Source organism: Leptosomus discolor, chromosome 5 (genome assembly GCF_034619465.1).
Source record: "Leptosomus discolor isolate bLepDis1 chromosome 5, bLepDis1.hap2, whole genome shotgun sequence".
In the NCBI taxonomy this organism is placed as follows: Eukaryota; Metazoa; Chordata; class Aves; order Leptosomiformes; family Leptosomidae; genus Leptosomus; species Leptosomus discolor.
In genome coordinates this window covers 10,807,743-10,832,395 of record NC_141395.1, presented here as the reverse complement: position 1 = coordinate 10,832,395, position 24,653 = coordinate 10,807,743, and the positions used below count along the sequence as shown (strand labels likewise).

Here is a 24,653-nt window from a genome sequence, read left to right as displayed (position 1 = left end):
TGGCTGCACCGGGTCCTTCTGCCATGGGTGTGTTATGTGGCAGGCACGAATGTACACTTGGGACAAACCATGTTCGTAGCCCTGCTGTTTTTTTCATGATGTCTTAAATACAAGCTTAATATAGAAAGCCAAAAATATTTCCAAACACTTTCTTTTTTCTTACATATTCTAAGAATAAAATTCTTCTCTTTCAGCTTTTCTAACGTAGAGGTAAAATGTGACCAAAAGTAGTGTGACGCTCGGTTTGAATAAAAAAGAAAGGAAGAGAAACTTCAGATAATAAAATCCAGCTCCCAGAACGTAGTTCCTGTACTCAGTAAAAGGCAATTGCTGCTGGTTAGGAAAGAGTGATGCCTACACTCTTGACGAGGCTGGGGAGAGATGACAGCATTATTATTTGGGTTTAGGAGAAAGTTCAGGATCAGCTTCTACACCATCTTTTTGTGAACTCCAGCAGCTCACTACCCCCTCATGTCACAGCACGTTTTCTGTCAGAGCTGCTCCTCACCTCGCCTCTCTATGTGCCCCAGTGTACTACATCACTTTAAAGGCATGTAACCCATCAGAGAGGTACCTAAAACACCCCTCCCTGCCAAACCTCCTGTCTTAGCCTTTCTTTCCTGGGTGCATGCATCTCTTCCTCCTCGTGGCTCCATGTGCACAGCTATCTGCCTTTGGTGGAGCTTTGGCTATTTTAAACATCAGGGGAGAATCACAGAATCACAGAATACCAGGTTGGAAGGGTCCTCAAGGGTCACCTGGTTCAATGTTTCTTGGCAAAAGCACGGTCCAGACAAGATGGCCCAGCACCCTGTCCAGCTGAATCTGAAAAGTGTCCAGTGTTGGGGAATGCACCACTTCCTTGGGAAGATTATTCCAAAGGCAGATATTTCTCATTGTGACAATTTTTCCTGTTGCGTCCAATTGGAATGTCCCCATGAGTAACTTGTACCCATCACCCCTCACCTTTTCCATATGAGTCCTTGTAAAAGGGAGTCTCTGTCTTCTTTGTAGCCACCCTTTGAATACTGGAACATGGTGTTAAGAAAGCAAGCTAGTGCTTTTCCGAACTATCCATCCACCTCAGCTGAGTAAACAGACTAAGGCAGATAGTTTATTCTCCACCTGACAAGCTGGGGAGACAGTTAAAATTCTTTTCTCTTGCAGAATGGATCTGCTGGAGAACGCTCACAGAGGGCTGAGCTGCCCAAATCGGCTCCCTGGGGCAAGGGGAGATGTCTTTGCAAAAGGCTATATTTTCTGTGTGGCATGGTTTGGCACTGAAAATAGACCTGCCAGCTCCAGAGCTTAATCACAGTGCCCCATGCTGAACTTGTTTAGGTGTATGGGTTTGTTGGGTTTTTGTTCCTGTTTCCAAGAAAAAGGCTGTGGGAACACAGTACAGCAAATAGCATGTTAACGTATTTCTCCTCCCACAGAAACACAATTTGTGTGTTGGTCTGTCTGTTTGGACAGTGACAGCTGAGTGTAAACCAGAATCTGTTTCCGCTTCCACATCAGAGGAGCTGAACGTGAGGCACCTCTGGAAAAGCACTTTGTAAGGGCTCCTGAGAGGTAGTGTGAGTCAGTGGAAAAGGTAGGTGAAAAGAGGGAATTATCAGTCAAAAAATCTGCAGATTTCCTTGGGAAGGCTAATATAAATAAAGATTGTGAACTAGGATTTAAATAAGTGATTCTCACCTCAGTTTTATCTCTATATTCCAAATACCAGATGAAAAATGTGTGGCCTGATTGTCCAGCTGTAATAGAGGCATTACAAACAATTTAATTGTTTAGCAAAGGAGGGAGAAAAAGGAATTATTAGACTGAAGCATTAATGGAAATTTTAAGTATTAATAAATAAATATCTTTAAAAGTTGGTTAGTGTTTGAGAAGTAAGCAATCGTACAATCAGAGTAACACAAAGCAAAGTAATTTCTTTTATTTACTCCTAAAGTTACAATTAAAAGTCTTTCAAGATTGCATGAACAAATTCTGATGTTTCATTTCTGGTTTAGATTACAGACTTGAAAGAAATTCCAGCTGTGACAAATTTAAAATGGGTATACTGACTGGGAATAAAGGTAGATGAACACAGCCAAGTGCAACGCTACATTGTTCAATTACACAAACACCTCATTTTGGGATATATGAATTCTTGGTAGCGATTCTCTGTAGTCTGCTGCTGCTCTTATGTTTCCCAGCCCATGCTGTCTGTCCCGCTGCGCTGACGTTTGCTGCGCTGCGAGTCAAGCAACAGTTTGTACAGGTGAGAATTTTCCAGGTTTTATTTTGCACCCAGCTTCTTTCAAACACTCAGCCTGCACATGAATACAGTGGGAGGCTCACGAAATATTAGGCTCTTCATTCACACCATTGGTGTTTAAATCCAACACCGTCTCTCTGAAATTCCCAGGCAACCATTGCCTATTTCAGAAAATGCCCCACATTTGCAAGTACGTTCAAGAGCAAAGTTCCCTCGATTACACAAACCCAAGTAAGAGCAGTGGCTTTCAGGGGAAGCTGTTACAATATGAATGGAATAATAAAATATTCCTTCAGCCAAAGGAAGAGAGAGAATGACTTGGCACCCCATTGAGATGATGCAGCATTGCCAATGTGGTTTCTTCAGACTACTGTAATGACACTGTCTGGCTGCCTCTCAGACCCCCTTTTAAACAATTTTTTTAACCCTTTGACCAATTTCAGCCAAACTGTGGGAAAGCAAAGCTCTTCAGGACATGGTGGTATTAGGTCAATAGTTGGATTAGATGATCTCAGAGGTCTCTTCCAACTAATGATTCTATGATTCTATGAAAGTTACTACAAGTTTAACGTGGACATGGGCAAGGAAGACTGAAACATCTGCCCTTTGCAAGGGAAATGATGCTGTGTGAGCGGGGCAGCTGGGCAGCTAGAACTTGAAAACCACGTGGCTGGGCAGGACAGATGAAGTGTGTGGTTTGGAGCAAATGCTGCTGCTTGCCCAACTCCTGCTCTGCGAATGTGGGGAGAGACGAGGGTGGTGTTTAGTGAAACAGAGAGCATTGTAATGCAGTGGTCCTAAGGAGCACCTACAGAGATGAGCTGGAGTTACTGTGGTCAGAGTGGGCATGGGAAAGGGCAGCATTCACTTAGGAAACCCAGATTCCTCCATTATGCTGCTCAGCAGATGACTTGCTTAATCCAATGGCTGGCTGGATTTTCGGTGCACAGGTAATAAGCCATATGTTTTATGGCCATAGCCGTTGACTTTACTGGTAGATCTGGAGCACACTTCTGTTCTGGGCAGCCCCTCATCATATTTGACCTGTCTGGGCACTGGTAAATTGGAATAGGTGGTAAAAGGTGTTACAAGACAAGCCGAGGACAGCAGTGCTTTAAGAAAGAGCACTAGTGCATGGTGCAAACTTTGGCTCTTTTTTAAGGGCCATATTCATTATTGTGCTACAAGTGAACTTGGCAAGCAAGAGTTTGGAGCACCTGCCTTGGCAGCTGGAAGCCCACACTCAGGCTAAGCACATAGCCCCTTTACAATAGTTTTGCCACAGAAACAAAACCTGGAAAAAGAAAGAGCTCTGGTCTGCTGCCAGGGAAGAGGACTGCTGAGGAACTGCCTGTGGGGAACCCAGGACAGCTGGAATCTACATCCCACCAATGAGGTACCACAGGGATCCAAAAGCAATGACGTCTTGCAACCTATAGCATCGGGACAAAATGCAGACCAGCTGTTTCTCTGGATGTTGGATGAGAGGGTGAAGTCCAGGGAATATTTAGGATCCCCTTTGGAAGGGGTGGGAAGAGCAGATCCTGTTTGCCCTGTCTCTGGTGCCTACCTCAGACTGGAGTTCCTTTTCAGCTCTGGCAGCTTGCTCAACTGGGCTGGGTGGGACATGCAGGTAGCTGGCTCTTTCGCAGCAGGCTCCTGATTTCTGGCTCTCGGGGATGTGTACTCGCTGCAGGAGGCATGTGCAGAGCTGTCGAGAGCAGAAGCAGTGCAGGCAGCCTGAATCACATTCCTCCAACTTTGTTTCTCAGCAGGGCACTTATTCCAGGGCTGTATTTCGCCTTGACTGATTTCCTCTGCCATTGTGGGGCTGACATCTTACACAGGAGCCCTGCTTGGTCCCTTATCATGGGAGCATGAGGAATGATCATTCCCCAGCGCCACTCGTCGATAACAGTGAATAATAGCCAGGAAGGGAGTCAGACGATAGCAGGAACATGCTCAACTGAGGTGCTGTTATTCTTGGGGCAGGAGGCTTCTGCAGAGGAGGAGGAGAGCTTGGAGGGTGGATGGGGGTGTCCTGTCATTGCTGATGATCTCTAGGGCTCAGCAGCTTGAGAGAAACATTGGCTAAGGATGGTCAAAGCTGGGAAGGAAGAAAAGTGAGGAGGGAAGCAGATAAAGTGAAAGGAGCTAAGAGCCACGCTGGTGAGCATACAGACAGCCCGGTGACCTCTGATGTGCAAGGGATGAAGGAAACAGACAGTGATTGACTATGTGGACCGTCTGGGTGATCATCTTCTGGATTTCAGCTGTTCTGGTAGGTGCTCAGAGCTATTTATTCCCAATTGCATGGAATCACATGTTGTCTGAGTGAGTGCACCTCTATTCCATGAAGTCATGGTGTCTTTGTTTAAAAAGGTCTGTGTAGAACCTGGATTTTTTTTATTTTATTCTTGCTTCTGCTCCTTCCTGCACTAATTAACAGTGGCCAGATGGCTAGATGCTGGATGCCTCAGTTTCCCCACCTATATAAAGGCAGCACTCTTACTAACCTGCTTTGGTAAACATAGCAGGTTCTTTGATGAAGGAGGAAAGATTTGATGTCATTTAGAGAAGCTTTGCTGATTTACACCAGCAAGCAATCCCCAAGGGAGAATGCCCACCACTACCAATGCCTCCCTTGACTCAGACTGGAGGAACACAAAGTGATGTTTGACCCAGAAAGTTTAGTTGCTTTCTTTTAGGTTTATTGCTTTACTGGGAATTTATGTGGCAGATTGTCACTGCTGAGCTCTGGGTGCTCAGACCAGTTGGGAAGGACAGCTGAACATGGTCTGTGATCTCCAGGTGCTGCTCAGCTTATTCAGATTTTGAAAGCATATAAAACCAAGACTGAAATATGTCCAGCCTGGGTGTGAGAAGTTGGGAAAGGATCAAATTCTCGGCAACTGTAAAAAATGTCTGTTTCATTGCAACTAATGGAAAAATCAATGTATTTTCCTAGCAGGGCATTTGGTTCAAACTCTGAGAAAACCTGAGCTCTGCCTAGACATTTTAATTGCAGAGTGAACGCAATCTGCAAACTTTTTTGACTTTTGATTGTATTCCACAATAAAAGTAGTGACTGTGATCGTTTTCTTGTCATTTTGGTTTCTTATTCTTAGGTACTACCTGAAGGACTCTGTAAACAGATGTCATTGCTCAGAGTGCCACTGAGAGCATCTACTTCCACTTGTTCTTTTTCTAATCCTGCAAGATACCTATTTTGATTTTGCCAGGCACCTTTTGTTCTCCTTTAAATCCTCTCACTAAACTAAACACACTTCCTTTCAAGTTAAATGGCTGTGAATTCTATGGCTGCAAATATTATTTATATTGAACAGTGTTTAGATCCATTCATTTCACAGGTTAAAAACTGTAGCTGGCTGTTGCTATTCGTATCACTGCAGCTTTCTGCCCATTCTGAACATCTACTTATCACCGCTATTTCTGTTTGGAATGGTTTTGGTACCTTATATTGTCTTTGAACAAAATATAAGGATGTCTTGCCCCCTCATCAAAATCTGACAGCCTGGGAGCCGCTTCAGTGAACTGTTTAGGAAGAGATGAAGAAACCACACGTAGAGGAGCCCGTTTTCCTCCTTGATTTCAAGGCACAGGGGCAGGCTGTTTGCTCCCAGTTGCGGGCGGTAAACACAAGTGAGACTGAGCACAGTCGGTAGCAGAGGGGGGTTATCTGGCCGTGGCATGGGAAGCGGGGTTTCGTGTTGCTGAGCAAACAGCTGCACTGGACCTGCGACGGCCCCGCTTGCGCCCAGCCTGCCCCGTTGGATGCCAGCATTGGCAGAGACTGACCGAGGGACAGCATTTGTGGAAAACAAGGTCTTTAAGCCATCACCGGGAGGCTCTCTGCTTTCTCTAGGTTTAAAATCCTGTGACCTGCACGCCTATTACCAGACAGCGCTATCTATCTGATCAGAATAGGGTCGACATGACTTGGTGGTAAAACAGCAATCGTAAGGCATTAACTACACCATATTCTTGCTTGAGCAACACATTTTATGTAAGAAAATAATGCTGTATCAGATCATCAGGGTGGTCTTCACAGCTGAATGTGCTAAAAGCGTGCACCCTTATTCCAGCCATAGAGAAATAATGTAAGTTTTAAATCTCTTTCTAAAACAAAAGCTTCCTTAGGACCTACATTTCTAAAAAGAAAATGGTGCCCACAAGGTGTAAAGCCTTTTTTAAGGTGAACAATATTCCTCTTTCTGGGATTGTTATTGATGTGATTGCTAGCATTTATGTTTACTTATGTTCAGTATCATCTTGAACCACTCGCATACAGACCAGACTGGTTTTGTCAGCCACTTCAAATGCTCAGCACTAATATTGTTTTTAATGTGTTTTTAAGGCAACTTTTGGACAGAGGTACTACAGCAGAAGTATGTTGTAGGTCTTAACTGTCACATTTGTACTTGTGAACTCTGAAAATCTACTAAATTGATTCACGATTGGTAATCAAATAGAAAACAATAGAAAATCATAACTAATGAACGTTTAAAAAACCCATCAATATTTAGAAATTATCAAATTCAACCTTCAGCTAACAACTAAAACTCCTAAATGCAATTGGATTTCTTTAGACATATTACTCCAGTCAGACATTTCTATTTTTTTACAAAGACTAAATGGATTTTAATTTTTTTTTCCAATATTACATGGATTAAAAATGCATTTAAATCCTGGCATCAGTTTACTTCATCTGAATTCTTTGCCTGTGTGATTCCAGAAAATTCATTATATTACGCAAAACCAAATGTTTTTTAGTTTATTTATTTCATGATGCACAAAGACGAGGGAGAAAGATGCTGAAGTTAAACATAACGGACCAATTAGATGAGGCATGATAACTGCTGAAAAGACCAAACTTTGTTCAGAAATACAATACCCGGAATACTTCCAGCCAAAATGAGTGGAATACAGTCGCTGATGTCTGCTAGGCTAAAATTTAATTGTAGAAAAGTAATAGTTCTTATTACAAGGTTTTCAGTGATCATTCTCTCTCCTAAATCTAATCTGAAAGTGATCAGCAATGCTACAGGATTGATTAGGTTGAGCAGTAATACAATGCTGCCAGGTTAACTTTTCCTGCACAAAGTACATTAAAAAATTCTGTCTGATACTTTTCAAATAATACTCCTGATGACTTGCTTTTAATCTTTTAAGTACGTGTGTGTATATATATGCATATATATATCTATGTACATATAAGTTCCGTAGTGGGAATTTATAAAGATTCTTGGTTTTGTATGTGAGGGAGGAGTTATCTAATTTGTTAACATGGGATCCAACTTATATTCAGCATTTTTATTGGCAAAAATAATAGAAACTGGTAAGATAATAGAAATGGTAAAAGTACTTCTTACCCCAAGACATAACAACTGGGACCTTGTCCTGCGAATCATGTTGCAATGATTTTTAATACAGGTCATTTTAATGGTTGGTAGGTTTTGTACATTATTTTGGTCCAGCTACATATAACATAAACTGCACCATTAATTTCTACATCAGAACTGAGTTAAGATTAACATTTGCACACTGCTTTGTAAGAAAGGAGGATGGGGCAAGACGGGAGGGTGAGAAAATGACCTTAGGACAAATTACCATCTAGATTCTCGCAAAAGTCTGGGTGAGATTCTGCTTTCAGGTTGGCTCCTGCAGATTCCTGATCAGTAGCAGTGAACCAGGCTTCAGTGGTCTGCAACCCGTGGGCATATTTGGATCACTTATGCCCAGGAAAATGCCAGGTCTATGGTTTAACACTGCCGGGGCAAGTTATTTATTCTCTGTTGCTCTGGGAGAGTCCAGCAGTGCCCTGGATGTTTCTGGAGTCTTTTGGAAGAGCATCCTCATGTACTTAATTTAGCAGAATAACACGTTCATTTTTCTCAATAATAATAATGTCAGAAAAAGGGAGAAGGCAGCAACTCAGTCTGTGGTTGCCTGCTGCCAGACTTAATTAGGAACATTGACTGTATTTCAAGGAAATATTGCCCACATCAGTTGATAAGGTTGCATGGGGAATGTGAGCACAAGAAGGGCAAATCCTGTTGAAAGGATGTAAGTTTTAAGAAGAAAAGTGACTCCACTGCTTTTAAAATTTACAGATCAGAGCTGTCCCACCTGTCTGTGACCTCCTGAGAGTCCTGAAAAAGGAGGAAGAAAACTGCGCTGAAACTCTCTCCCTGGAGGCAAAGAATAGGACACCTGAAAACGATCTGCTCCTGAGCTCAGGTAAAGGCTGAATGAATGTGCACAATAAAAACTGCTCTTGAGTGAGCTGGGTGCCCTCAAAATCAGATACACCCACATTCCTTCCCATAGGAGACACACACCTTGTGTGCATCTCTCATTTAGGAGCAGAAAAACAGGTTAAGATCTGTTATAAAGTTCCCAGAGTGGGATTTTGACCTTACTGTGACAGCAACAGTTGTAGGAGCCTTCTAACTCAGCTGCTCAATTGCCGTCCTCACAACTAGGGAGCACATCAGCAACAAAATCTTGCAAACTGCAGAGGATTTGGAATTCTTCTCCTCTTGGACAAGGGCATTTTTATAAAGTCAGTAAGTGCAAATTTACTTAACTATATTCACCTTGAGAATCAATGAATACCAGCAGCCAACATCTAAATCACGTGGCCTGAAAGTCCTTGTCGCTTCCTCCTTGCTCTAACTTACTGCCACGTAACAGAGCTCTTGCCTTTCAGAGAGGATTTATCATCATATAAAGGAGTTTTCTGGCCTGGGAAGGTCTTGTGGTGCTGGTAGACAGAAGGTCGTGTGGTAGACAGCTTTCCTTTCACAGCTGCGCAAGTGCGTTCGTCTGCAAGGGGTCTCAGAGCGATAACTGCAAGCAATTATTGAAGCTTGCCTAAATTGAGTATTGGCTCCCACAGGCAGCAGCTGGGTCAGCATCTCACAGAGTACGTTGGGTGGAGCCAACAGATGTGACTATTTTTTTGTGCCTGACCAGCCATTGCCACTAAGGATGGGTTTGTGTCATCCCCAGCATCTCGCAGACGGAACCCTTTCTGGGTGACGTTTGTGGACCATGACATGGCAAGGTCCTCCCCAGTGTGGAAAGGGAAGGAGCTCCCATGAGATGTGCTGTGTGCAGGCTGTCCTGGACAGAGATAAGCTATTATTTGGAGCAAGAGTTGAGGCTTTTTCTTAGTTTCAAAACCTTTCTCTCTAGCAGAATTTCCTTCTGCTGGTCTTTACTCAAGGAAAGCTTGTTACTTTGGTAAATTATGAAGTAGTGCTTTTATTCTGGGAAATCATGCATCTGAAAATACCTCCAGCCTTCGATTATCTGCATGTCTGAGGTCCATGTGCGGAAAATCCCATACAAGGACTTCAGTTTGAAGAAGAGAAAAACAAAGCTCTGAGGATTCAGTGCATGACCTCAGCGGGTCATGAAAGGAGAAAGAAAGGCGGCTTTGTAGAATGTAGGTCGCCTCCATACCCCATACTTCCTGCACCTACCTCAGACGCTTTGACTGGTGCAGGCAGGAAGAAGCAAAGCAGGGGACAAGCTTCCACGGTGCCATCCCTGCTGCAGTGGTCACATCTCTGTGAAAATGGCACAAACGCTCAAGATTAGTTGTGGGTGAATCAGGCATAAAGTAGGTGAGCAGTAACTGGTTTTTATCCTCCTGCAGTATAAGGAAAAGGAGATTCTGTCCTTGTGATACCTTTAGCTTGGAGAAGGGAAAAGTGTTACATTAACGTAACCCAAGTCACAGTTATGCTCTTTTTTGTGTATGAGTGAAGACGGGATAAATCTCTCAGGTGCAGGGAGCAGGGGAGGGAAGCTGCTGGAAGTCTGGGACTTCTGGTCATGGTCTGGATGACCTTGTATTGCTTCTGGGGTAATGCTCTATTTGCTATTTGAGGGAGGTCCCAAAGAGCACAGGGATGTCAGGGAGGTGCTGCTGTCCTCTGCCTCCACCCAGGAGGCCCTTTAGCTAGCTAGGGGTGGGTGGCCCTGGCTTTGCTCCATGAGGAATGGCAAGAAGCCCACCTGCAGAAGGAATGGCTTGACTGGTTTTTGTTTTCTCCTCCTGGGTGGAGACCATCTCAATGTCGTAATTTTGCCAGATTTCTCTGTGCACTGAGTCTGATTTGGGGGCTTTATGCCAGTAGCATTGGCATGAGGGTTCGATAACCCAAACAATGCAGCGTGGCTAGGCATAAATATCACCCAAGGTGATGTTTCATTTACTGTTAAACTGTTGCTTTGAAATAAATGGTTACCAAGTCCTACAAACATTGGCAGAGGGAGGACACCAGAGCTGAGGTGCCCTGGCCGTGAAAAGCTCTGTATTTCCAAGCACTAGGGCTGTTGTGCAGGAGGAAATCAATACATTTCTAGAAATGTAAATATTTTTGTCAGGCTAATGAAGGCTAGCCTTATGAAGCATGAAGCGTTCGAAGAGAGCACTCAGCACTTCCTCCCCTCCGCTTTCAGTGAGCGTGCAGGGCATTTGGCACGTGCCAGCACGCACCAGGCATCGGGTGGTCCTGGCATGCTCCAGTGGCTTCTTTTTCCCTTGTCATGTTACAAAACCCACAGAGACGGCTTTGCTGAAACCAATGACAGTGAGGGGAGGCCAAAGGGAACCAGCCTGAATGATTTCAGCCTATGTCTGGAGAAGAGCAAAATAAGAAGGGCCAGGATTTCTCTGTAGCACAAAAGGCATCAACTGAAGGTCTTCTCTATTAACACCCGCACCACAGGCCAAAATTCATCCATGCCAGCATCTAGCACCTAAGCAAGATGTCTTGAGATCACCGTCATGCTGTGCTCCATTGACCACTAGCTCCCTGATGCATCTCTACCAGCATTGACAGAAGGCAACACAGCCAAGCTGAGGGTGCAGCTGGAAAAGCTTCCATCACACCCTGGCTGTAGGAGGGGACCACAACAAGCCCAGCCTTAAAATAAACAGCCCTTGCACCTAACTGAGGGAAATGGGGTGAATCTGGGCAGTGTCAATCAGTCCCTGCAGCTGACAGAGGCCTCAGGCGGCAGAAGATGCAGGGAGGGCAACTGAGCCACAGCCTTATGCCTGCAGAGAACCCAGTGGGACTCCAGGTTCAATGGCTGCTCTGAGACGGGTCCTCCAACAGGCATATCACACTGTCAGAGGCCTGGCCTTGGGAAGAACAACAGTATTGGCAGATTTTGCCAGAATATTGGTGCGTATCCATGTTTTGCCCTGGCCTGTAAATGTGATGACCTTCCTTTTACAGTCCCAGCGGCTGACAGAGCCTGGCAAAGTTTTGCTCTTCTGCAGCAGAAAAGCCACTGAGACCTGCAGCCAAGCCCAAGTGGTCTGTTGGTGTTATTCAGTCCAGCACAGTCTTGGCATAATGAAAGAGATGAACAAGCAAAGGAGTATTTATGGTGATACAAGGATGGCATTGACACTGTTCCTCTCTGCCCATTCCCCAGTATCATTCTGAAGCTGTTTAAACTCCTAGTCAAGTTGTATCTTTTTTCTGTTTACAAAAGGATTATGTAAGGAAAACATTAGGGTCACTCAAAGTGGAAGCTTTACAAACACTGGAAAGTGAGCTAAAAAATTCACATCTGGTTTCCTTCATCTTTCCAGGGCCATTCAATAGTTAGGGGTAGCCAAGGGCCTGGTGCAAAGTTCACAATGCCCCAAGTTGCTCTTTGTCTGGCTAGTAGAGACCAGTGGAGTCAAGGACCAGAATGGGACAGACCTGGAACTTGCTGGGGCTAGTTTGAAGCAAGTAGGACCTGCTCTGTCCTATCCAGGTCTCAACAGGTCTCAGCAGGACTTGCTCTGTCTCATCCACCTTGCTTTTCAGACTACTGAGCATCTTTGTTCCTGTAGCTGCCTTGGTCCTTGGGAGACATTGCATGGTGTTTTGTTGCTTGGAGATATTTCATAGTGTTTCGTTGATGGCAGAAGTTTCATGGCGTTTTGTCACTGGGAGGTGCTGCATCCTGTTTTGTTGTTGCCCCCCCCAGGCAGATGTGCTGGAATGTGGGATAACATGAGCTGCTGGCCTTCATCTGCTGTAGGACAGACTGTCAACGCTCACTGCCCTGAATTCTTCCAGATGCTGACTGGGAAAAAAGGTAACACTAAAAATATACTTTTCTGGCCCAGTGTTTTTTATTGTTATTTTATTTTTAAATGTGTTATTTACAAAGATGCCACTGTCAGGTTTGAACTTGAAGTGAAATTGTGTCCCTGCTTCTTTCAGCAGCTCCATTTCCAACACTAAGCTAAATGTGGGAAAGCCTGGAATTAAAGTAACAAGATGTTTTAAGTGTTTACTTTTCTTAGCCAGGTGGAGAAAAGTGCAGGAAGTAAGTACTATCCTGGAAAGCAGTTATTTAGCATGCGTTCTTAAGGGAGTTTTCTCCACTCAGGATCTGTGTTTATGCATTTCTGTCCATCTTTCCCCTTTTAATAACTCTTAGAGGCAGTGCCTGATCTCAGCTGAGCTTGACAGAGGCAAAACCTCACACATTCGTACAAGTTTTGGCAAAACAGCCAGCCAGGTAGTGGGAAAAGATCCTTTTTTTTTGCCTCCATGAAGAGGAAATCTGCACTGGGGGTTCATTCCTTGGCTGTGACAAGACTCCACACAGAAGTGGCACAAATTCATGGGAACTCAGGTTTCATGGCTCACTAAAAAACTTACTCAAAAAGAGGTGAGCTCAAACAATGTTTGTTGTCCTTTCTCTGGGATTTCTAAGCTAGAAACGAAGTGAAATTTATTCACAGCATGTTACAGTAATCATGAGACATTAAGTAGACATTTCTGCCTGCTTTCTGTTCATTTCTACTTTTCAGCAATGCCCAAGAAATGTGCTTGTATTTCTCTTTAGCGAGTTAATGATTCAAATCGGAACAGAGATTTGCATTCTACAGTTATAGGACATGGATTAATGAGGTCCAATATTTACAGAAAAGCAGACAGATTCATTTTATGGAGCAAAGAATGGAAAACAAGGTATTAGATTGTCTAATAAAGATTAGATAAGTCAGAGGAGAAGGACTTAGGGCTTTTATAAAATCAGACGTGAGCCATACAGATTAAATTAAATACTGTGCTACTTTCTGTACAGACAAACAGTAGCTGCCATTGAATCCTACAATCTGGTTTAAAGACAGAGGATAAACTGCACAAAGACACAGATCGCTGAACAAATCATCCATCTGGCATGTGCTCACAAATCTTTAGCGTAGTGATACCGGCCCTTAAAGGCATTAAATGAAATCCCTGCTGGTACAGCCACTAGAGGGAACTGCTCCCTGTCTCTGGCCTTCGTACGGGGGAGGAAAACAGGAATTCGTACATCCAAAGGTCATAATCACATCTCAGATATGCATTGAGTTATCTTGGAGATAGTCTAACAGCTTTAAACTTTAGTTGCCCTCCTTATCGAGAAGCTGAGAGCTGAACCACTTCTGATAAGCAATAATCAGAGTGACAGTGTTCAAACCAGAAACCCAAGACATGGTCCATTGGCATTTGCATCTTATTTCAGTCTCTGCATCTGGCATTTTGGGTCAAAGTCAGCAATAGTTTATTCTCATTCTCATAGCCACATTCTTCTCTGATTTTATACGGTGGTTGGCTTGTGACTCATGTGTTTAATTACTGCTACAGTCGTTGCCCTGTTTGAAGCAATTTTGCAAAAGAAAAATAAACATCTGTTTGCTTGAAAAAAAAGCAAATTTTTTCCCTCCTCACCACTAACAAAGGACATGGGCAACCACAAATGCCAAAGACCCATACGTTAAGGGACACAGATAGCTCTGAGCTCTGACCAAACCCAGGTCTCCATGCTGCTGAGCTTTGTGTTGACATCTAGACTTCCATTTGCAGCCCAGACTGTCTGGCCCCTTCCCATGTAACAGACCAACGCAAAAAAATAATCTGAAACCAAGTAACGTAACTGAGGTTCACATCCAGACCTGCACATTGTGTCTCAGGCAAGAAATGAGGAAAGGTATGACGTCTGTGAGGATTCAGAGGCAGAGGAGAAGGCCACATCAGACGGCCCCCAGTTCCACAGCCATCCCTTCAGCCAGTGTTCCCCCTTGCCTAGGCAACTCCAAAAACCTCCAAGGCACCAGTGAACACCAAGTACCGATCACGAGACAGACTGCAGATCCCGAGTCTGCTCCAAGTGGGTCATGCTGCAGTTTCCCTAGTGAGTGTGTCACCCATAAGCAAATAGCATTGTTAAAACTGTGCTCACGCCCATCGATATAATATTATACTGCATACTCTCCCATGCTTTGCATATCACACAATCACATGCGCACACCAACACACAACTTCACCTCTTCTTGTCTGATCTACTTTGACATCCTCAGGCAAAAACCACTCACAGTCATGTTTACAAGCGCAACACTCTGCTCTGAGTTAAGTGCCTGTGTCTCAAGAATTGAAGCTGAAGTAGGGAATTTGCCACCATACCACTCCCTTGCTGAGTGCCAAGGCAGGTTGGGGAGACCTGTTTGGGAGAGCTGTTTCTCTCCTGTTGTTGCTGCACTGCAGCAGGGTGTAGAAAACCTGGCTTAAAAAGCAACCCTGGCCCTTTCAAAGATGCTAAGCTGGAACAAGATGTTCATAAAAGCATCAGAATAATAGTCTGATACTGACACACTCAGAGCGCTTCCCACTTGGAGGCCTCAGCATGTTTACTGTGCCTTGCAGTTTTACAGAGGTGAGTTCAAACCAAGTGCAGACATGCTGCCAGGTCACCAGAATTAGTCCAGAGGTAGCAGGAGCCCTGACTCTGTCCTGACAGTCCTTGCAGGGCTCCAAAGAGCATAAACCAGTGCCAAACACTGCTGCATATGCATGTCCCTTCATTCCCTCAACACTGTGGCGATGTTGGAACTGGATGCCCTAGAGTCACCATGGCTAAACGTGTGGGCAAAAATAGACTTTTACGGTGCCTTCTGACAAGGCTTCTGTTCAGAAGGGCTGCTGATTTCAGGTCCTTTCTAAGTCCTTGCTAGTACTGCTATTATGGCAGCAAAGCCAGGATATCACTCTGTGTTTCTGAAGTGTGGCTCCTACCTGACAAATGAATGTGATTAGTACAGCAGGCAGTGGTTTTATTTCTTTGTAACAGAAGTAAAACCTCTCTCTTCTTCAGCGCATAACCTACATACCTACTAGGGTTATTTTCTTAGAATGAGATTGTAAGGTGTGTAGGGCAGGACTTCCCACTTCCACTTTAGTACCAAACATGAATATGGACATGCTCAAATCTGTCCTATTCAACCACGTGCAGCTTCCTGGGGATCCATCTCATTCAGCTTCCATCTCATTCAGACGTCCTAGCAGAAGTGGGTCAGAAAAACTGCCCTCTGTGGATGTCTGTCCAAAAATGAGATGGATTCTGCAAATGCCTCTTTTTCTCCACTGACTAGAAAGACAGCCATGAGGGACATGGTTGGACTCAAGCATTTAGCTTTCAGAAGTCTAACTTAAGGGAGAGGAATCCCATCCTAGGCTTTCAATTGCAAGTAAGCAAGGAAAACAACAGTGTAAGATAATGCCCAGACCTGGCTGTGGGGACAAGCCTTTTAGTTTTCATTTAAATCTCGCCAAAAATCTGCAACCATCTGAAGTTTTGTGTTGTCTTCAGACCATGACAAACCACAGTAAGGATGTGGGAGCATTCAGGAAAGTATCATGTTTGCATGGAGTATGAATCTGTGATTGAACAAGTCATGTGTTTGCTGATCTTGGAATACTGGCCAAGAAACACCAGATGTACTGAACAGTATTGTTTATGTTGCAATTAATAAAAACACATCCATCACAGTCATCCCTGAGTGGGCAAACAATATTATGACCCACACAAGTACACTGGGCAAGTATCAACATCATTAGCTCAGCTGCACTTCACCTCCAGCTATGCAGAGTGCACTGCCTGGGGGAAAATACTCTCTTTGCTCTTGGAGCATCGGTGACTGACCCTCGAGGAGAATCAAAGATGCAACTGGAAATAATGACACCTAGTTTTGTCTTTTGTTGTTGTTACCACACAGGTTTTGTCTACCGAAACTGTACGAGTGAGGGTTGGTCAGACCCATATCCCAGACCTGATATCGCTTGTGGCTACAACGTCAATGACACGACAAACGAGGCGAGAGTGAGTCTGAGCACCTGGGACCACAGATCTGCTGTTTTGGGGCGCTGGGGGACGAACATGTTAAGGACAGACTGACCGATGTTGTGATTTAACTCGGGTGGAGTTATTGTTATAGGTGTTTTTCAGCATAAATGCTTCCTCCAAATGATCAGAATGGGTTGCTCAGGGTAAACTTCAGTAGCTGATTTTACAAGAAAATTTGTTTGTTAAATAGGAGGAGACACCTTTCTCTTGTTATGGGCTGGTTTCTACCAGACAGTCAAAAGTAAAGATGTGAATATATGTTCCCTTGCAGCGTTCCTATTTCATGACTCTGAAGACCATGTACACCATCGGATACTGCACCTCCCTCGTGACGCTGACGATAGCCTTAGTGGTCCTGGTCTCTTTTAGGTGAGGAGAAGCATCTCTGGTTCACGTTTGGCCAGGACTTCTGATCATCTCAGCTGACTCAGATCATTCTTTCAGGGCAAGTTAAAAATTGAACTATTTCTGAAAACCTTCACAGAAATCAGTGACAAAAATGATCTCTGAGTCTTGTCTCCCAGAAAATGTCAGGGCTGCTCCTCATATTGTCCTCTCCCGTCCTTTTCAAAATGTAGCTGGATGTATTTTACAGACAGGCATTTGCACCACCTCCCCGCTGAGGTCTTCCCATTACTTCAGTGTCCCTTGGGCAGAGTGTCTTTCCCCCTGCTGTTCTTTTCCCCACTTGAGACTGTGGCTAAAACTTTGCTCTAAATTCTGCTGCACTGACTTCAGGGAAGGTGTTTCAGGTTTACAGCAGTGATTTGACAGTCATCTTATCTTCACGAATCCTTGTAACCTGGAATTTGTACTTTGCTGCTTATTCAGTGAAATTAATTTCCTTTACAGTAAGTGTCAGAGTGGCACCTCCAGGCAGAAGGAATCCCAGCTACTTTCCAAACTTGTCTCCAGGCTGCATGGCCTCTGGACACAAATTATGTAGAGATTTAATGCAGAAGACATTGCAGGCACAAGTGCACTGTGCAGGCAAACCAAATAAATCCACCCAGGTGTGGATAAACACCTTGGGTTCACGTTGCTCCAGAAAGGAGGGAGGGAGGCTAGACCAAGCATATTGGCATGAAACCGCAATTCTCCTGGCAACGTTCAGCTTGTTTTAGTACCTGAGTGAGGCCAAGGTGACTTTAGCTTTTTAAGGTCTTCTCTAGGATATCCCTCTTAGCCTTCCTTTCACAGACAGAAAAACAGCATTCTTAATTTGTCAGTTTATCGTTAATAATATTGAAACTGATGTTTACAGCCACAACCTACCCGCGTTGGCTAGGAATATAACTTCACAGGATCTCTCTCTTTTTGTAACAGAAGACTTCGCTGTACGAGGAACTACATCCACATGCATCTCTTCACGTCGTTCATTTTGCGAGCCTCATCCAACTTCATCAAGGATGCCATTTTGTTTTCCTCTGAAGACATAAATTACTGCGGGGCATACACGGTAACCCTCTGCCTTCCAGCTTGCTCCATGCCTTGGTTTCCCAGCAAGATCCCAGCAGTAGTTAGTGTGCAGGGAAGGAAATCTCTGTCTCAGCTTTCCATTCAGCATGAGGGGTTATGGGAGAGGAAAGGTATGCCCTGTCCCTTCTCCATCACTTGATCCTGGATGATATTTTTCCATTTCGGGGGATTCTGTGTGGGTGATGGTGGCACGAGGACAAAAAAGCAGCCCAGGATGGAACACATACACAGAAACTCATGTACAGTTCCTACTGGCTATAGATGCCCTTACAAGTATTGGAGCAGAGGGCATCCAGGTCAGTCTGCATTCACCTACATTCATCATCTTGATTGTGTCAACTAGATGGCCAGAGAAGACACCAGGAGTTCACACATTGACTAGAAATCGTTAAACATGGGTGCCTCAGGCTGTGAACACAGAATACGCAACCAGGGTGGAGATTCTTCCATGGATTTAGATCCTGGTAGATGGGGCTGGCAGGAAAAGTATGAGAACACATTAAATATTGCTGACATACGACAGTACCTGATAGTAGGATATGGGTTTGCACCCAGAGAGCCTGGAAAAGGAACCTCCCAAATTTTTAATTTTTTCCTTTTTCATTTTATTGGTAGCAAAATATCTTGAAAACTGGGGAAGCACTGGAGATGATGTTCAGTGCTTTAAACCAAAAGATAAGAATTAGGGAAGGAAACAAAACAAAACAGGCACTTTTTTTGTTGCTTTACCCCTCCAGTTTTGCTGGATTCTTGGAGAACATTTTGAGCAAATTTTAACTTGTCTTTATTGACCCTTTTTCTTAGGAAAAAAAGACTGACAAATACATTCATGTTCTTCTGTAAGGTGAGAAGTGCTACTGATACTAATAAGGTAGTAATAGTGAAATTCCTCTAAGTGACATAGTAACTGAAACCCTGTGTCCACGACACATTTGGTTCTCACTAGTGAGGCAGTTGACTAATGCATTGACGAGCGCCAGTACTGCTTTCTTGTCACATGAACGCCTGTCTCAAGGCCACCTGTTTAGTCCCCTAATTGCTATAAAATCTCTCTTTCCCAAGATTTACTTACAGCTCTCTCTCTGTTAGAAGGTAGATACAAACCCAGGCAGAAGCTAATTATCCTCTCTTTCCTCAGGCTGGGTGTAAGCTCATCATGGTCTTCTTTCAGTATTGCATCATGTCTAACTACAGCTGGCTCCTTGTGGAGGGACTGTACCTCCACACTCTCCTGGTTATTTCTTTCTTCTCGGAAAGGAAGTTCCTCTGGTGGTTCATCGCCCTCGGATGGGGTACTGGTTCTCCTTTCACTAAGAATAACTGTGGGTTTGTTTTGCCTTTGGGATGGACATGTGGAACAGTAACTAGCTCTTCCAATTCCAGGTGCCCCAACCGTGTTTGTGGCTGCATGGGCGACTGCTAGGCAACTCCATGAAAATATTGGGTAAGTTGTATGGAGGGGAGCAAGGTGGCACACCAGGGGAAGCATACAGCCCCCCCGCAAGCTGCTCCATATGGTCCTGCTCATTTCTAACCGCTGGCAGCCAAGCAAACCAACCATCACCCAGCTGTGGTGTAAGCCTGGATCCTAGCGTGGATGGGAGTAGAGGTCCAGCTAAGCAACCTGAGAAAGAGCCTCAAATTTCATTTGAGCATTTCCAAGGGTAGGAGGTAGCCTTGAAGTATGAATTCTGCCGACGATGTTTTCAGCATCTGTATTTGACTTCCTGATAAGTGAAACTTCGGTAGTTTCTTTTCCCCCTTCCAAAATTTTGAACAGTGCTTGTACTGTTCAAAGGGCAGGATATACTTTTGTCCAGTGCAGGTGGACAGTTTTGTGTGAGAAATGTTGTGCCTTTAAGAGAGAACAGGAAATTAAGTTTGTAGAAGAAGGGAATAGGAGCCTATCTGAAGTGCAAAACAGACTGAACCTCTTTGGAAAGACACCAGTGTTTTGATAACTGACTGCACCTTCTCTTCTATTTTTACAGGTGCTGGGACATTAACACTAACGCCAATACCTGGTGGATCATTAGAGGCCCTGTAGTTTTCTCTATTTTTGTAAGTCCTTTCTAGGACAAGTAGATTCAAACATATTTTCAAATATTGTGAAGTCAGAGATCATCTACTCAACATGCTTTAGAAGTGTGTTAATGAAGTGGTCTTAGACATGTGCCTGAACTGGAGTGACACATGAATCACTGCTTAAGCAACTTATGCTCAGCAGGATTTAGTCAGTAACTAATGCCCCTAAGCTGAGTTCACAAGGAAAGCTAGAGTGTCCTCCCAAGAAGCAAGAGCCTGAAGAAGATCAGGTTTCCACATCCTGTTGACTTCATATGAACTTGGCTGGCTTGTGGAAGCTTGTTTTGGACTGTTTCAGAGGCGGCTGTGGAGGAGAAACGAAGTGGCTGTACATTTCATTACAATCGCCTTTGTGTCTCCCGGTCAATGCTGCCCTTAGCAAAGCCAAAACCAACTTGCCTTACATGACCATTAGCTTTTGTTTTCAGCAATGAAAGCAGCTAACAGCCTGCACACACCATATGTTAGCGGACTGCAATTATAATGGCATTGCTTATTGAAATAAGGCATAGGCATTGAAACTCAGTGTAAACCTGCCCAGTACAAGGAAGCAGTGATGTCAAGAACACTTTGGTACGTCTAACACTCAGCAGCCGTGGTTTGAGCATTTGCTGGTGCTCACCTTCACAGCCTTATGTACCAAGGGCCTGGAGCTGCTTCTTGGAGAGAGTCATTCTGCCCAACGGAGATGCTCTGGGACAGACCACTCTGCAATGATCTGAAGCCCTAGCACAGACACATGTGAACTGCTAGTTACTCTCAGGCAACTCGCTGGCATTCCAAGTGAGAACCCAAGAGCTGGTTGAGGTCTTGCCAGTAGGAGCCATTACGTTTGCAAAACACAAACTGCAACACTTGCATCCTCTCTTGGAAACCCAAGCAGCAAAGATGGTGGGTTAAAGTTCTGCTCCCATTTACCACTGAGCAATCCTTCACCCCTGCAAGACAAGCAGAAGACCACACAAGTGATCCAGGATCAACTTAACAAGGCCACAGCATTTATTTTTCTTAATGAAACAACCTTTATGCTCTAAAGCACAATCATAATTTATCTTTTGACGGCCACCATCCACTATCCCCTTCCAAGTTGCCTCAAAATCCTGAGCACATCCAGCTTAGCCTCTTAAGGCAGGAGCCGCCTGCATGATTCTGCTTCTTTACCTAAGAGAGGCTTTTCTCAAGCCCATAGCCACAGACAAACAAACAGCCAGTCCTTCGGAATTCAGATCTAATCTCTTTATTCCTCACAGCGCACAGTGCTCAGCAGTTCAAAGGGCAGAGAATCAACACCGATAAACTCCTTTGTGCTCCTAGGCTAACTCATTGCTGCGCTGCCCGCCGGCAATCACTCCCAGCAGGAATCCCTCCGTCCCCCCTTCCCCAGCAGTTTTTCATCAGCAGAAAGTCCTGCTCAGCCTACACTGCTCATGTCTGGCCTAGTGCGTTAAAAAAACCCTGAGTCCCCAGACCTGAACCTCCTTTTCCCCCCAACACCCCCAAAACATTTCAGGTTTTCCTCCATGTTCCCCAACCCTAGCTCCTCCCAGCTCTGCTCCTTTCCTCATCCCTCCCCAGCTCCCCAGACTTCCAGCCCTCTCCAGACACCCTCAGCAGCCCAAACCCACAGCCACAGTTTCTCCCTCTTCATCCAGTAATTTAGGGAACCCAGGGACATCCTGGGTCTGTCCCATCTACAGTAGACTCACTTTTCTTGGGGAAAACCACCACCCTAGAGACCTGCTCCAACACCCACAGGCAAGGACAAGCTGCCATGAAGAGGATGCACCACTGTGATGGTGTTTCCAGGCGCTGGGAAGGGTTAAGGGCCTGACATGGTGCAAGGTGTTGCAAAAGGGCTGTGGGTGCAGGTCAGCGGGCTGTGTGGGTGCAGGAGGAGTGCAGGGTGATATTGGGAGCCCCAATGTGAAGGTTGGATAAAGCTGAGGTCCCTCCGCGGTGCTGCACGCTGGCTGTGGGAGAGGCACGCTCAGGCCAGCTCTGCCTCCCCTGCAACTCCTGCCCTTTGCCTCAGGGTCAAACGAGCAGAAACAGCTATTGCTTCATCTTCGCCCAAACTGAGCAGCAGATCAGCATTTTTTATCTGACAGCCACCCTTGGAGAAGGGAAAACGCAAAAGGAAGAACTTCAGTGTGGACTCCCTCCTATCTCCACTTTAACTACCTTGCCTCCCAAACCACACTGTGTCTTATGGCAGGGAACAAACGGCATTTGCAGTCCCAGTTTGCAAGCGGTAGCTCCTGTCCTGTGCCTTTGCTGGCATCCAAAGTGGGGCCAGACTGCGCAGAGGCTGTCTGAACCCCACAGCCAGCAGGGATCCTGCCCTTGCGCCTGGTCTCACTGCCCTTTGATGATTTGCCCGGATAATAAACCCCACAACTAAAGCTGCAGCAAACCAGCGGGGAAAGCAGCCAGCACCCAAGCCCAGAATGGCTGGGCAGGCTGGAGAGGTAGGGACAGGGGCTGGGGTGGGGACAAGGACATGGGCAGGCAGCCTCAGCCCCTCTATTGTGCCCGCTCTGCCAAAACACTCCAAACTGGCTCTGCTGATACTTGGCAGTTACGTAAGTGGTGAGAGTGGTGAGTGGGCATTTGGTTTTGTTGTTTGTGGTTGTTTGGGCTTTTTTTTTTTTTCACGTCCTTCCTTTTGTTTTTTTCAGATTAATTTCATACTTTTTGTCAACATTTTAAGAATATTGATGAGGAAGCTCAGCTCACTTGAAGGACGGAGCAGTGATTTCAACCAATACAAGTATGTCCCTTACGTCGCAACTTTATGCCACATAAGCCCACCCAACCTCCTCTTGTCCTTCTACACTGGCTTTTCCCTCTGTTTTCATTCAGGAGACTTGCAAAATCAACGCTCCTCCTCATCCCTCTCTTTGGGGTCCACTACATCATCTTCGCTTTTTTCCCTGAAGATGCAAGCAGCGGCACAATGGAAATCCAGCTGTTTTTCGAATTGGCTCTTGGATCATTCCAGGTAATATTTGGAAAAAAAAAAAAAAAAAAAAGGTATCACATATAGCTCTGCAATGGAGCAGAGTCCCAATGGCAAAACCAAGCTGTCTGATTTCCCTTGAGATGCCTCAGCCCCATTCAAAAGCTGAAACTGCAGTTCTAATACTGTAACCACGGTTCTCTTATCTTTTAGGGCTTTGTCGTGGCGGTGCTTTATTGTTTTCTTAATGGTGAGGTGAGTTTTGTGTATCTAACGTTCTTTTTTATCACTCAAGCATGTCTCATTAATCAGTAGGCTACATTTTCCAATGAATTGCTCATTTTATGCGAGGGTTTTCTACCCAGCTACCTAACGTCACTCATGAAATACCTCCAAGACCTGGCAAGTCTAAGCAATTGTGTGCCAGGTGGAAACTTCTCAAGTATTGCAGCCCTTTCATAAATCAGATAGCATTATTGCTGTCTGGGAATGGAGGGTGGGAGTACCATCCCGCACACAGTCACACTGACAATCCACTGCTTCTGATGTATGGTGCTATTATCTGTCATCCCACGGCTGCTTTCTTTGCTTGATCCTTTGGAGAGAATTTATCAAAAGCTGTATCCAGTCCAAGTTTATTACGACTCTCATAAGGTAAAGCTTTTGGAAAAGGGCCCCTTTCCTTTGTAGTCATATGGTAACTCCCAGGCTTGTGAGCTAGAACTTGCACTCTGAAATGCTGCTGTTTGTAGAGGTGAGGGAAACATCCAAACCTGAGAGATCCTGAGGTTATTGGAAGGAAAAAAATAACACCCACCTTAGTGCCTAAGGTTGTAAGAAAAACTCACTTTGAAATGGAGGAGAGGTTTGAAATACTCCAACTAATCCTTTAACCGGTTTCAGAAAATGTTGTTTTGAAAAGAAAATCTGCATTTTTTTACCTTAAAGTGCTAAAATGCCCTGATTTTATAACTAAAATAAAAATCTTGGAAAAATCTAAACCAAACACTTACTAAGGCCAGCTAGACTCTCTGAACAGTTTCACCTGCAATTAAAAAGAAAAACAGGTTAACAGAAAATTGTGTGGCTACAACAACTGTTATCACTAGAAGTGGCAAGAAACAGGCCCTACACAAACCCCTTAAACTGGGGGTTAAATAAATCCAAACCTTGGCAAAGGTAACCTGCTCTCCTTTTCCTGTTATACTGCTCTCTGCAATGCAGGGCTCCAAGATAAACTAGCTGAACTAAGTATTTTGTGACCTTTCTACCTAGGTTCAGCTGGAAGTTCAGAGAAAATGGAGGCAGTGGCATTTAAGCAAACACTTGCGTCAGCATCTCAGCACCTCAGCGAGTAATGGAGGAAGTGCCCTAACTCAAGAGATGCAGATGGTAAGGTCGAGCCCACCAGAGCACTGGAGAGCAACCCTCCAAAGATCAAGCGTGCTTTAGCACTGTACACCTGGAGGATACCTCCATGCTCAGATACACATGGTTAAGTCCCATGGACTGTGCTGGAAGTCTTGTGTGTGTATCCGAAAGCAGGACTTGGCTGTAGATCAATGGTTCTTGAAGCACATCTGTTCATTTATATCCTGTGTAGCACCAAAGTTATTTTGCAAGGCAAAGTGGGCCAAAACATTATGC

General features: G+C 44.7%; 1 protein-coding gene across 1 annotated transcript; it reads left to right on the top strand.

Moving 5' to 3' along the window:
* The first annotated feature begins 4,502 nt into the window (after positions 1 to 4,502).
* Positions 4,503 to 24,458, top strand: SCTR (secretin receptor). The gene is made up of 13 exons (XM_009947454.2): positions 4,503 to 4,547; positions 8,401 to 8,527; positions 12,296 to 12,406; positions 16,356 to 16,459; positions 16,755 to 16,852; positions 17,810 to 17,942; positions 19,101 to 19,254; positions 19,346 to 19,406; positions 19,954 to 20,023; positions 22,726 to 22,817; positions 22,910 to 23,048; positions 23,220 to 23,261; positions 24,282 to 24,458. The coding sequence occupies exons 1-13, from the start codon at positions 4,503 to 4,505 to the stop codon at positions 24,456 to 24,458; spliced, it is 1,353 nt and encodes a 450-aa protein (XP_009945756.2).
* Positions 24,459 to 24,653: the final 195 nt, after the last annotated feature.

Coding starts and splice junctions, on each gene's coding strand:
- SCTR (XM_009947454.2), top strand. CDS start 4,503: ATGTGGACCGTCTGGGTGATCATCTTCTGGATTTCAGCTGTTCTG. Junction 8,528..12,295: donor CGATCTGCTCCTGAGCTCAG/GTAAAGGCTGAA, acceptor TGCCCCCCCCAG/GCAGATGTGCTGGAATGTGG. Junction 17,943..19,100: donor ATTACTGCGGGGCATACACG/GTAACCCTCTGC, acceptor CTCTTTCCTCAG/GCTGGGTGTAAGCTCATCAT.